The 13,538-nt window shown below is 51.7% G+C and overlaps 4 protein-coding genes across 4 annotated transcripts; 1 reads left to right on the top strand and 3 right to left on the bottom strand.

Moving 5' to 3' along the window:
- Window positions 1-1,618: 1,618 nt before the first annotated feature.
- N7539_003797 (uncharacterized protein) lies at window positions 1,619-1,852 on the bottom strand (the record flags this gene model as incomplete). Its single annotated transcript, XM_056933399.1, has 1 exon — window positions 1,619-1,852. The coding sequence occupies one exon, from the start codon at window positions 1,850-1,852 to the stop codon at window positions 1,619-1,621; it is 234 nt and encodes a 77-aa protein (XP_056790940.1).
- Window positions 1,853-2,293: 441 nt separating this feature from the next.
- Window positions 2,294-6,114, top strand: N7539_003796 (glycerophosphocholine phosphodiesterase; the record flags this gene model as incomplete). The annotated part of the gene is made up of 4 exons (XM_056933398.1): window positions 2,294-2,429; window positions 2,529-5,357; window positions 5,419-5,819; window positions 5,899-6,114. 4 exons carry the CDS (start codon window positions 2,294-2,296, stop codon window positions 6,112-6,114), a joined length of 3,582 nt encoding a protein of 1,193 aa, XP_056790939.1.
- A 1,340-nt stretch (window positions 6,115-7,454) lies between these two features.
- On the bottom strand, window positions 7,455-10,204 carry N7539_003795 (uncharacterized protein; the record flags this gene model as incomplete). The annotated part of the gene is made up of 3 exons (XM_056933397.1): window positions 7,455-7,665; window positions 7,722-9,795; window positions 10,123-10,204. The coding sequence occupies 3 exons, from the start codon at window positions 10,202-10,204 to the stop codon at window positions 7,455-7,457; spliced, it is 2,367 nt and encodes a 788-aa protein (XP_056790938.1).
- Window positions 10,205-10,586: 382 nt separating this feature from the next.
- On the bottom strand, window positions 10,587-12,323 carry N7539_003794 (uncharacterized protein; the record flags this gene model as incomplete). The annotated part of the gene is made up of 1 exon (XM_056933396.1): window positions 10,587-12,323. One exon carries the CDS (start codon window positions 12,321-12,323, stop codon window positions 10,587-10,589), a length of 1,737 nt encoding a protein of 578 aa, XP_056790937.1.
- Window positions 12,324-13,538: the final 1,215 nt, after the last annotated feature.

Genomic DNA, 13,538 nt, shown 5'->3' with positions numbered 1-13,538 from the left:
TCCAAAGATTTTTATCATTGCTCATAGCTTTGAAGTAGCTCGCAGTCGCACCATAGCAATTAAAAGTCCCGACAAGGGGGGAGGGGGAAGATATCTCGAGGTCACAAGACGTGTGCGCTTAACCAGGTTGACCAACCGTGTCCCCCCCCCCCCCTAACATGATGATTTACCCATCGCTCAACGTGCTACACAGTACATGAGTACACACACTTTCCTTGCTCGAGTCATGGTCAAGACAGTTTGTACACCTACTCAGTTCCGGTGGAGGCTCCTCGAGTCGAGGTCACGAGGCCACCGGTTGAAGCAGCCACCGCCTGCGAGTACCCCAGCGCGGCACCTACATACTATGCGATCCGTTGAGGTGATCAACAGGCAGCATCTGAGCATACTACTACTCTCCCAACAAAGCACTATCAAGAGAAGAATATGAAAGATATACGGAATGCCAGTGGTTGAGCAGCTTAAGGTATCGGCATCCCCGACAAGCCCTCATTCCTTTGTGCTCAGACCTATGAATCACACCTGGTGTTTTATCTCTGACCAGTCAGACAAAGCACCATCGAACCTTGGAGCGATGGACATGGATACTGACAAGAAACGGGAGGTGAACTGACTGACTAATTCAAGGATATTACTGCCACTGGGCCTGAACATGGACCGAAGCCCTCCAGAGGATACCTACTGTGTAGTTGCTGGAATGTTTGCATGAGTAACTAAACAGTTTCGTTAATATCGACCTCTTAATATTACGTTACTCCACGCTGACTCTGGCAGACCCGGTTGATCACGGGATCCAGAGCGGTGCTGTACTCATGTACTGTAGTAGTAGTACTAGACTACTAGTAGTCGTAGGCTCAGAAGCTGTCGGTCATACTCAGAAGGTAGTAACCTAGTACACTCACTACCGATGTGGTACTCCAAGTACTTCAAGTTTTACCAGTAGCATGGTGAAATCCACTACTACCGCAGTACTAGTCCTACTGTACTACTGTGGCGTAGCATGCATGTACCAGAATAGAGTTGACCGTGCATTAGCTTCACCGGGCTTTTCTCACTGTCACTTTTCCTACGATTCTCTTCAAGGATAGCCAAATCATGTGACGGGAGCACATTCACCGTAGAAAACAGACTGGGAGTCCTGCTGCTGCATACCATACCCACTGGATATCATGCATGAAATCAAGATCTACGTCGTAGACTAAGCAGGAGGTACTCAAAACAACTGCAAAGTACAAAGTAGTAGGCATTGAGGCAAGTACATTCAATTTCCATCTGGAAAAAAGCCCCACTGGACCATACCGCTCTTCTCCCCGGATCGACAAATCACCGCTGCGGCTCTACGCACACATGCCGCCCGTTCGATCTCAGCCCTTCTGGAATCTCTTCCTCAAGTCATCATGATGGCCACGCCCGCGTTCAGGAGGGACAATCGACCCTGGGTGTGCCATATTGCGTGTCGATGAGTCGTCTGCACAGTACGTCCACTGTTGCTTTCACTGCTGGGTGCGTTCGGGCCCCCTCCGATCCATTCTAGGCCATTACCTCTTCCTCGTGGGATGCAGAATGACGCGCTTTGGTCCACCTGAAGTTCCGACTTTCCCATGACTGCGATTCATCCCTACACTTCACACCCGGCACCGTTCAACGGACCAAGTCCGTAGAAGCGAAGTGTCACCCGGTGCTCAACAGCGGAGACACAGTCGCTCCTCTTAGCCTCCTGGGTGCCTTCACCGCTGCACCGGGTCACCTTGTGAATGCGCCAGAGCGACCTGTTTGATTCTCCGTCGGTGGCCCACGAGCCTTCTCCTCCCGGCTCCACTTTCACGTCCTCCAGGTACGGGTCTGTAAGCATCTCTCCACTCAGTCATTTGATGATTGCTTTGGTCCAATTGTCCGGGCCTGCTTGTTGCTGTAGACGTGTTGCGCCAGTCAATTGCCCGTTTCCCCTGAAATACTGTACCTCTTCCCTCTTCCCTCCTCATGGCTTCTTCTCTGTTCCTCGCCCGTGTGCATCCATTTACCTGACTACGGCTTCAGTGGCCTCTGCGCCAGTGAACTACTCTCAACAAAGAAAGAATCACTCGTCCATACATCGTGTCAACTTCGGAGTGGAGACCAGCGGTGCCTCGGTGGCAAAATTAACTCCGGGCGGTGGAATTTCGAGTTCACGATCCAAAAGTCAAGTCCAAAGGAATCGGGTCTTAACCATTTTTTTTCTACTAGTCTTTTCTTCTCAGGCTGCAGCATTCTAGGTCTATCTGGGCATTCGACGTGAATTTCGGCGGCGCCCAGTATGAAGTTTGGCCGCAATCTGTCCCAATTCACTGTGCCTGAATGGAGTGCCTCGTACATCAAGTATAAGGCGTTGAAGAAACTTATCAAGTCCGCCGCCGAGCAGATCAAAGCCGGCCAGGAACCCGATTTAGCCGGTGAGTCGTCATGCCCGCAATCGCCCTCAACCAAAGCGCGCACTTGCACACGCGCGTGATGGCGACAGCATTCGGGGCATCAAAGTTGATAATTGATAGGTTTCTTCTACTCTCTGGATCGCAATGTCGAGGATGTCGATTACTTCTACAACAAGAAGTACGCCGAGTATGCCCGTCGGCTGAAACTGCTGGAGGATCGCTATGGCTACTCAATGGACGGTCGCCATCGCCTGGAAGTGGAGGATCGCCACGACCTGCGAGAGGCCCTGCTCGATCTGCGATACCATCTGCGACGCATACAATGGTATGGGGAAGTCAATCGCCGAGGCTTTGTGAAAATCACCAAGAAATTGGACAAAAAAGTCGGCATACAGGCTCAGAAGCGCTACCTGGAGACCAAGGTCGATCCCATGCCTTTTGCGACCAACTTGCGCGCTGTCAAGGCCCAGGAGCGCATCAATGGCTGGATGGCAGTCATCACAGAACAGTCCAAGGCAGACGAGAAGCGAGCTGACGATGCCAGCTCGACGCATTCGTCCCTGTCGCTCAAACGGGGTCCCACGCGACCTTACTTGAATCTGCCGAGAGAGGTCGTGACATCAGTGGACGAGGCTTTGCGCAAGGACGACGTTCACGTTTTACTGGAGCTCCTCGAGACTTTGAAAGCTGCTGCCGAGGATGCAGGCGAAGGCTTGGTTCCCAAGGTGTTGAAGGCACTGATTCAACGAGCCATCGTTCACCGCGCTCGCCAGTGCCTGTCCGCTCTCTTGCCTCAAGTTGACACCCTGGACGAGGACGATGACATCAACCGGCGAAGCTGCCTCCACCGTCTGGTCATCTCGATGGGGCGGGTTCAGTCGACCGGTGATTCGGAGCCCACCGCGTCTTTGGTCCTTGATTTCCCTCCCGAGACCAGTCGATACATCACGCCCGCAGCGCCCCCAACCCTCCAACCTCCACGATCGGTGCTCAGGGAAGCCGATTTGTCCCAGCAGCTTGGACGTGCGGAGCCGGCGGTCAACCTCCTCCAACACTTACTTGACGTAATGCGCCCCGACCAGCGGCGGTCATTGCTCGCAAAAGATCTTTCGGGTCGCACTCCCCTTCATTACGCCGCTCAGTATGGTTTCAAAGATGTCTGCGAGGTGATCATCGAGCGTTTGAAAGCGTGGGACATGTTTGACGTGAGCGAGGGTATTGACGGTACTCCATGGCAAGACAACGACGGCTGGGCTCCATTGCACTTGAGTGTGGTGGGTGGTCACCCGATGACCACCCGCTATCTCTTGGAAGCTGAGAATTGGAAAGAAACCCACGCTGCGGGGAATCGAGTGCGCAAGCAATGTCCCAAATCCTCTGCCGTACTTGCACTGGCCACCAAGGCCAACTTTGTGGATATTGTGCAGTTGCTGGTCAACGCCGGGGTCGATATCAATTATCAGGACGAACAGGGAGAGACCGCCTTGCACGTTGCCGCTCGTTTTGGTCACGATGAATGTGCCCGCATTCTGTTGGAGGGCAGCGAAGACCAAAAAGCTGACACAGAGCTGGCCGAGAACACCTATGCTTGGACACCGCTCTTCATTGCCTGCGTCGACGGGTCTTTGAGTGTGGCCAAACTGCTCGTCGAAGCGGGCGCTGATGTGGAGCGTTTTGATTCTTCCGGGTGGACAGCTAAGGAACATGCTGCTCTGCGAGGACACTTGGCTATCGCTCGGTCTCTTGCTCAAGTGAGCCCCGGTCTCCCCACCCGCGAGCCCGAACCCATCTCAGTTCCCCCCGAACGGTCGCCCCCAGCATCCTCATCGCCTCCAAGCCAGTCATCCTTGACCGATCGTCGGTCCAACACTCCCGGCCCAACGTCGGGCAACAATTTTCGAAATGCCGAGCCCATCAAATCCTTCGGCCATCGCTATCTCACTGATGAGACCATGGTCCTGGTCAGTCTGGGTACAATGGATATGCGCAAGCCACTGGAGACCGTGAGCCTGGATCAAATTCCAATGGAAAACGCCCATGCCACGCAGTTGGACACCGCGCTTTCCATGGTGATTACCGCCAGCGGTGCTCATGGCGAGCCCGAAGTCATTGACCTGCCCGTTCAGGAGAACATCTCCACCGAGCCGATCGTGTTTCACACGACCGATGTGAGCAAGGTCCGGCTCCTCTTTGATTTGGTCCCCACATACTCGGGATCAAAGGACCAAATCGTCGGCCGTGGTGTTGCCCTTCTCTCCAGCGTCAAGCCTGAAGTTAGTTCTCATCGGATCACGCTCAAGGGTGATTCCACTATTCCCATTGTTGCTGCCAGCACTTTGGAAGTGATTGGGTCGGTGACATTCAACTTTTTGATCATCACTCCTTTCAAGCATCCCAATATGTCCATTACTGGCAATCAGACCTACTGGCGATCCATGAGCTCCACTATGGTCATTGGTCATCGAGGTCTCGGCAAGAACATGGCCAGTCGTAAATCGCTCCAGCTGGGTGAGAATACGATTCAGTCATTCATCGCCGCCGCTAATTTGGGTGCCTCTTACGTCGAATTTGACGTTCAACTTACCAAAGACCACGTCCCTGTCATCTATCACGACTTTTTGGTCAGCGAGACCGGCATCGATGCTCCGGTGCACACACTCACCCTCGACCAATTCTTGGAACTAGGCAAGAGCCGTCAGCGAACAGTACTTCCCCGTGGTATTGATGTGCAAGGAGCGTCGACCCTTGGCGCGCGTCCACGTTCTATGTCGGTTGGAGGATCCGAGTACGACCCGGCAGAGTTGACCGAGAAGATCAAGCACACACGTGATTTCAAAAAGAAGGGCTTCAAGGGCAACACTCGTGGAGAACACATCCAGGCGCCGTTTGCCACCCTTGAGGAACTTTTCAAGAAGATCCCGAACCCTGTGGGTTTCAATATTGAGTTGAGTGAGTATATTCTGCCATCCAAAGAACAGTTACATTTCGACGATCTAACCAAGATCGCCAGAGTATCCGATGCTCCATGAGAGCGAGGAAGAGGAAATGGACAGTTACGCTGTCGAGTTGAACTCCTTCGTGGACACCATCCTCACCAAGGTCTATGATCTCGGCCGTGGAAGGGATGTTCTATTTTCGAGCTTCAATCCGGACATTTGTCTTTTGTTGTCATTCAAGCAGCCCTCGATTCCCGTTCTCTTCTTGACTGATGCCGGTGCCTCTCCTGTCGGCGACATTCGCGCCAGCAGTCTTCAGGAGGCCATTCGTTTCGCGTCTCGATGGAACCTCCTGGGAATCGTCTCTCAGGCTGAACCTTTGGTGCTTTGCCCACGTCTTGTTCGTATTGTCAAGGAATCCGGCCTGGTATGTGTTTCCTACGGTACACTCAACAACGACGGGGCCAATGTCGATGTAAGTTCACAAACACAGCCAAAGCTATCTCGAACGTCGCCTCTGTGCTTGAAGTTAACTCTCTTTTCCTAACATTTAGTACCAAGTTGCGGAAGGGATTGACGCCGTCATTGTCGATTCTGTCCTCGGCATCACCAACGGGCTTATCCAGCGCCAAAATAAGGGCGAACGGACACCGGGACCTTCTCCGATCCCGGCACCCGTCGCTGATAAGTCCGCCATTCGGGTTCCTGTTCTTGAACAGGTCAAGCCGAACGAGAATATTCCCGACCCAAGCCCCTCGGCCAACATGTAGTTCAAGCTATTTCTTCTCACTATTATGGCCCCCTTGTTTGAAAATAGTGCTTTTTCGGCTGGACTTGATTCCTGCCGTGCCATTCACAAAGTCTTGCATTTTGATTGTCTATGTTTGATGTTTGATCTACTCTCTGTAGCAAATCCTCGTCTCGAGGATCATGGAGGCTTGTTGATAATACTTCCATACCGCCATTCCACAACCTCAATTTACATGCTGGCCGCGTTTGCATCAGCAGATCGCCTATCATGATCGGAAATACTTCAACTAACCTTTTTCACTCTTTGACAGCTTCGTATTGGAACATATCGTCTGCCTTTCCATGAAGTATAAGCGTCACTGGCGTTACCATTTCAACTTTGCGCCATACTTATACCCAGATCCTGCAACGCAAAAAAAAGTCTTTGCTCTAGCACTGAGTTCGGATAGCCAGTGTCTCCTGAATCCTCCCTCACAGCGTCCATCTCGTTTCATGGTTCCTGCCGTCAAACAGTTCCTGTGCCATACTTCACCCTAGCTGCTAACACACCAGGCTGGTCGATTTGACTATTGTGGAGGTCTGATCAACCCCTCTCGCGAAATCGTCCGTTCGTAGCAGTCCGAGTCCAACATGCTCAACATGCGCGGTGATACAAACGGAGCAAATGCGTGTCAACAAAGAAGGAGCAAAACTGAACGTTAGCCCAATGATCTTAGTCCGTTGCGAACCTCTCTGGTCATGTTGGAAATAAAACCAAGTGATATTAATTGAACGCTTTGGTCACCACTTCCACGAAGTGAATCTCGAAATCATCCGCTGGAGAATTCCAGAATGGAAGGGCCCGTACCTTTCACTCAATTCCTGATTTTCTAATACACCGACCCTATTGTACTTCGACTGGGCTCTCGATGAAAATTTCCTTGGGTTCTATCAGGCTCGGGAGGTGTGACTCAAAAGCTCTTCGTCTTCCAGAAGCTCAGCTGTTTTGTATTACTGATCAGTACGTAAACAATGAGAAAAAACGTCAATAGGAGCACACGCTTCAAGATAACAAATACACCACTGACAAAGGCTTCAAAGGTGAGCTTTGGTGACCCTGCAAAAAGCGGTAAAGAAGCGGGAGACTCGTCAAATCACGTCAGAAAGCTCCAACGTATCGCTTCAGAACAAACTGATCCCAGAAAGACAGAAAAAGAACGAAACATGCCGCACGGGAGGTGCTCATTTCTCTTCGGCTATATCTTGCTGAAGGCAAAGAAGGCAAAGGATTCAAAACGCATCAAACGTATCACCCATCGAAAATAAATCATACGCCGCATCGGACAGTGTTCTGCTCGAACTTTTACCTCAAGAAGTTCCATCATTCTTTGGGGTGGCCTTTTTTGTTGAGAACACGAGCCATCATATTTTCCGCAGGTGACTCTCTCGTGAATTCCGCGCGGGTGACGCCCCCAACTACCTCTGTCAAGGCACCTCCTGCCGTGACCATCAATGCCTTGAGGAAGCTTGGTACATGACTAGGCACACCTGGCACGACCCAGAGGACGAGGTTTTTGCGCGGCCTTGGCTCACTTTGATCGTCATCAGCCGTGCAACCAGGTATTGAAACATGGGGGCTCATGCCTACCTTTGTTGCACGTCACAAACACCTTTACCGTCCTGATCAGACAATTTCACGTCACAAGCGCCTCCATCATGCTGCGCAGGCATGTTGCTATTACTCCCCGACTGCTTTGAACTTTCAATGTCGTCACCAACCTCTTCCTCCATGCTCGCTGCTTGTGTAGTATACCGATTGTCCTCAGCATCAACCACTGGGGCAGCAGACTCAGTCACGACTTGCTCCTGGATAAGGCTCGTTAACAGATCGGCCGCAGCATTGGGGTGTTCCTGGTCTAAACTGCTAGTCGAAGCTTCATCCGTCGCTTCATTGGAATCAGCATGCGCAGGTTCGATCTGCCGAGGGGCGCGCTCTTGTTGGTCGACTATGCTTAACGTGTCAGAATTGATTTGCACACCACTGACCAGTGGGGTGTGCAGCACATCAGGCACGCTTTCGTGGGGTACGCCAAGTTGACTGTCAACACCATTTGTGAGAGTCTCTTCACGAGGCGGCGGAAGTGGAAACCGAGCAAACAAAGTTGACGCAATAAGACGCCGGTGAAAATCAGCTACCGCAGGAGATGATGGCGCATTGATGAAAGTCTCTTCGAGCTGCCTGATAGTTTCAGATGCACATCGGTGCGCCCTTGTATACCATTGAGCAGCAAAGCTGTTGGGGTCATGTGCTGGAGCAAAAAAAGGGCTCGCACGGAGTATCTGAAGTAACTGCTCATGATATCGGAGCCATTCAATGGCATGGAGCAGGATAAATGCGTCATACCTGTCCACAGGGGCGCTGACATGCCCCGCCAAGGTGCTGAGTAGACCCTCATATCGATTAAGGTCGAGAGGATCTTCGTTGCTGCCATAATATCCGTTGTACGGGTCACTGTTGGTAATCCAGAAGATTCGAGTGAGCACGTTCCAGTACTCGCCGTTGGCCCCAATGATACGTGGGCGTCGGATAGTGACACCTTCGAAAATCACAGGCCGTGGAGTGGCGGGGGTCTCAGGGTAGCCGGGGTTCCCAGTCATCACTGGTCCCGGATATTGGGTGGCTACTCGAAGTGGGCTCATGATTGTTAGGGCCATGGCCTGGATGCGCACTCTGATTGTGTCGTGCTCGTGCCATTGGCGATCTGGTTGGGCTGGGAATGGAGGTGGCCAGACATGCGCCCATCCTTCAGGGCTCCATTCCACAGGCACACTAAGAGGCACATCGCTCAGAACAGATGGCTCGTTAGCCCCATTCATACTATCCAATACATCGCTGATTGGAATGAAAGGATCAACGGCTGGATTCAGAGCGAAATTCGATTGCTGAAGGATGTCATCAAAAGTCAGATTACCACCAAAGTCGTTCTCCAGCTGTGCGTTGATCGTCATGTTGGCAAGCAAGTCGTCGATGCTGAAGGTATTCGTAACAGTAGTGTCTATGATACCGTGAGCATTGCCGTTGGTGATGCCGTTGGTGATGCCGTTGGTGATGCCGTTGGTGATGCCGTTGGTGATGCCGTTGGTGATGCCGTTGGTGATGCCGTTGGAGATGCCGTTGGAGATGCCGTTGGAGATGCCGTTGGAGATGCCGTTGGAGATGCCGTTGGTGAGGTTATTGTTATAGCCGTTCGGGAGGCCATTCATCAGGCCGTTCATCATGCCATTCGTCTGGACGTTCATCAGACCGTTCGTGAGGCTGTTTGTGACATCGTGGGTGGCATCAATTGTGATGCGGTTCACATTGTCATTCGTAGCCCAGCCCGGACTCCTGTCTACGTGAACATTCTCGACATGCCTTGCCAGGGGCAGACTCTCTGTAGAATCAGTATCGAAAAAGCTCTCCATTGGAATGATATGGCCACCCGCTGTAACGCGGTACAGACTAGGGGTGCAGTATGTCTGCAGAAACTGATTGAAGCTTGTCTGGCGTTGAAGGCAACACGGAGGTGAAATCACGCCCAGGGAGACCTTTCGGCGACGAGAGACTGGATTGCCACGGTTTCCAGCTTTATCTGGCTGCGGAATCCTAGCTGGGCTGATGTGGTTGGAGGTAGTCGCTGTGAGTGTTGTTCTGTGGGTGGATCTGGGCCTTACCAGATTACCTGGTAGGTATGTCAGCAAGTTCGAATAAATTGAGAAGAAGTGACTGGAATGGCAAGACACAGGAAGAGGACCGGGTATGCCAGAATCTATTTCTGCTCAGGATAAGTCGTTTCATTTACACACAAGCTCCGTGTTATGGAGATGTGGTCATCACCTTCAATCCAGTCACGACAAGAGGCAAGCAAAAGATGTATCCATCACTCATCAGACCGAATCTCATATAGACGCAATCAAAGAGACAGAGAATACCTCTCAGACACTTCTCTTATCCCCATACACATCCGGGTGCATCCATGTGGGGGGCTGGGATGGTTGTCAAGGCTTACATTCAAAGGCGTGCGAGGTCCATCTGCAATCAACTTCTGTTGACTGGCTGAAAGCCATCAGGGTTGGGATGTTGTACTTCATGTTGCGAAACAGGCTTGCAGGACGACTTACTGAAAGGAATGGCGAAGCTTAAGGACAGCGGGATGTTTCGACCTTCGAGATAGCCGAAGGAAAGAATGTGGTGGGTCCAAGAGAGTGCAGATGAGAAAATGGAAGGCTCGATGAAGACGGAGTGTGATGGAGGTTGGAAGGTCAGGATCCACCCCAGGCTTGGGGAAGGAAGTCACGAGCAAGGGACATGAGCGGTTATCGTCGCGGTCAGTTCTTGCGATATACTAAAATTAGGGCTCTTATCGGTTGCGATACCCATTTCAAGGTTCCCCAAAGCTCGCATGTGCGTTGCTCATTGTGTGGATCATTGTGGTCAAGACTCTCCCTCTGGTCTAAGCTATGATCTCGAACATCAAACACTCTCGCGAGCTTCCACGGCGCGAAGCCCACTGACAATCCGCCATTCCTCCTCGTGCTCATCATCCGATGCTAGTTGATTTGAGCGACTGGCGTTCTGGCAGTCTTCATCCCCCTTCTTCGGCTGTCCCATCTCCCAGCTTCCGACTCGTTCGTGCCCTCGAAGAACAACAGTATCAGCGGTGTCATTCCTCGTTTGGGCATCCGCACCATTTGAGGCTTTCCAATCGGGGCTGTGAAAAGTGACGTCGGTATCACTTGCGAGCTTCCTTGTCCCTTTGAATCCACCGAAAGGAGATTTTTGATTGGAGCCACGATTGCGCAAGGTCCAGAAAGTCAACCCTATACCTGCAAGAAGACCGAGAGCCGCCAACATAATCACAGCTCCTATGATACCGGCCACTGCTGGAGCCATCTGCTCCTGATTGCCCTTCGAGAGACCTGGCTTATTATAATCAAGTCCCTTGCAAAAGACTGCTTCTGAGTTACACCTCTTGCACCATTCGTGGGTACTTGAGAGGGCAAAAGTCTCCAGCTCAGACTGGAACTCGGAGTAGGGAACGTATTCGTGGCTCGGTCCGTGTCCAAACATGGGGTATGGGGAAAAAGCGGAACTTCCTGTGTCGTTGTGGATCAAGAACCGCACGTACAAGTTGTCGATTACCGGATACGTTGGGTAGGTCTCGCTTGACTCAAAGCTGAACAGTTCGAAAACAAGAGACGCACCGCGATTCGGCCGGCAATACATGTTAGGATGTTGCTCTGAAGCGAGACTCAGCAACGAGGCCAAAGCCACCGCCGCGTCCTCATCGCCGAACACAAGATTCATTTTTTGACCTGTGCCATATCCGCCGATATTCGCATTGAAGGCAGACATGATGCGGGCCGCCAGTGTTTGACCCGCAACTGAATTGATAGACCCTCCTGCTGGTTCACCGGGATCGAGCTGGTGATTGGTGGCATACGTATAATGGTCCGCCCACCATCGTGCTTGACGAACTTTATCTTCAGTGATCTGCGTCTGGGCGGTGCTGTTGTATGCCAGCTCGTGTTCGATGTATTCGAAGATCTCCACGGCATTCAGATAATTGGCCGAGGTTTCATTCATGACACCTGACAGAATATCATGCCAGAGGTCGACGTAGAAACCATTGGTGATTTCGGAGATGCCTAAGGCGTAATCTCCACTCTTATACTTGGATACGAGAGCTTGATGTGTCGGACAGTTCTCGTTCCCATTCAAAGCCACGGACTGTGGGTCGCTTTGCCCCAGACTGATCAGCTGAGGGTATTGGTATCCGTTCAAGGGAGAGATCATTGCAGAGCCATTGACGGTAATGTCAGATGACTCTAAGCCAGTCTGCCCCAGCGGGGGGTAAAGACCTTGCATAAAGGCTTGCGCGGAAGCAATGACATACTGATCCGTCAACGCATAGACTTCCACGTCTTGAGGATCTAGGACGGTGGCGGACAGATATTGTATCGTTGATTGAGAGCTATTGACGCCTTCTCCGGCTGAGAGGTAACGGTCCCGGAAGGCTGCACCTGCATCGGCGAGCTGGTTGGCACCATAGTCTGACAAGACTCTTGAGCGTCCCTCAGCAAGAAGGCTTGGAGTACTGTCGCCATGCGTAGTGAATGCGAAGATTCCCCAAACAGTCTCTTGGTATTCCTGGGCCATCACTGGACACAGAGCGCTCAGTACGATGGCGATGAGAGCACTGGTCCGCATCATCAAGCTGGCCGGGTTGCGATCAGTGAAAAGTCCAAATTTACGGATTCATTCGTCGTTCTCGACCAGCACACAAAGCACTCTGAAACGAGGGAACCAGAAATATATCTAGTCATTGGACTGACAAGCCTACTCGGTCATGGGTTGCAAAAGGGAAGTGTAGTCCATGGTCCAGACTCACGCTCGACGCTGGTATTCAATTCCCTCAGCTCAAGTCACACCGAAGATTTCCAAGCAAGATCTTTGGAATCGATTGCATCCGGAACCTGTCCATGACATAAAGATTAAGTGATATGCAATTGATGGTTACTGTGACTTGCGCGAGCCTCGAGAGCTTTAGGGTTCGGATCCACCGGGACAAGGCTCTGCAGAGCGGCCTGCCACATCGTTGGCTTCGACCATGGATACTCTTCAATCAAACCGGCTGTCGACTAGTCCAGTGTAGGGGGATCTGTGGAGAACACACACCAGTTTCGTCAAGCTCATCTATGGTAGAGATATAGGAGTAGTTCAGTGCGGATGAATGCTTCACTAATATGTCAAGCTCAGTTCCACGTCGTTCTTCTAACAACTCCTCGCAGAGCCAAGGATATTGAAGACCACTACCGTTGATTGAAACAGTCTCGACCCTCGACCGTCGAAGCTACAGTTCTACCGCACTTACAACTCAATCACACATGAGTAGTTCCCCAACGAAACTTGCGACTGTGACAGCTCCGGTTCATTGATCCCTAAATGACTCCCGCTTCCTCTTCTTAGTGGTCATATCAGATACTGAATGGCTACTAGCCTACTACTGTTCACCTCCTACGGCAGGACTGTGCCAACTAGCTTACAAAACCGGGCACTATGAAGCTCGAGCCCAGGAAATTTTAGGAGGCGGAAGGTCCAGGATATGGTCAAGTTTCAACTGACCTGTACAGTCAACGGTGTACGTCGATGACGCGCACAAGATGGAAAGCAACAGCACGGGCGCGTTACCATAGAAAGCGTGGCTCTATGCGGCCAAGGCTGTCACGGTCCACTGGTCCAGGAAGTACTAACTTAGTAGATGTCAGGCCAACGTGGGAAACCACAAAAAATCGATACAATATCTACACATAGTCATGTACACCCCGGTCAAATCAACCGTACTTCGACTTGAAGCCCGACGAGTGCTCAGGTGTCTTAATTCTGTGTCCATGTCCGAAAGTGCTGTCTTCTGACGGAGCTGAT

The sequence above is a fragment of the Penicillium diatomitis genome, assembly GCF_028827545.1.
Source record: "Penicillium diatomitis strain IBT 30728 chromosome Unknown utg000004l_segment0_segment0, whole genome shotgun sequence".
NCBI classification, from domain to species: Eukaryota; Fungi; Ascomycota; class Eurotiomycetes; order Eurotiales; family Aspergillaceae; genus Penicillium; species Penicillium diatomitis.
Note: the sequence above shows the minus strand (reverse complement) of the source record. Positions and strands in the feature narration are given on the sequence as shown.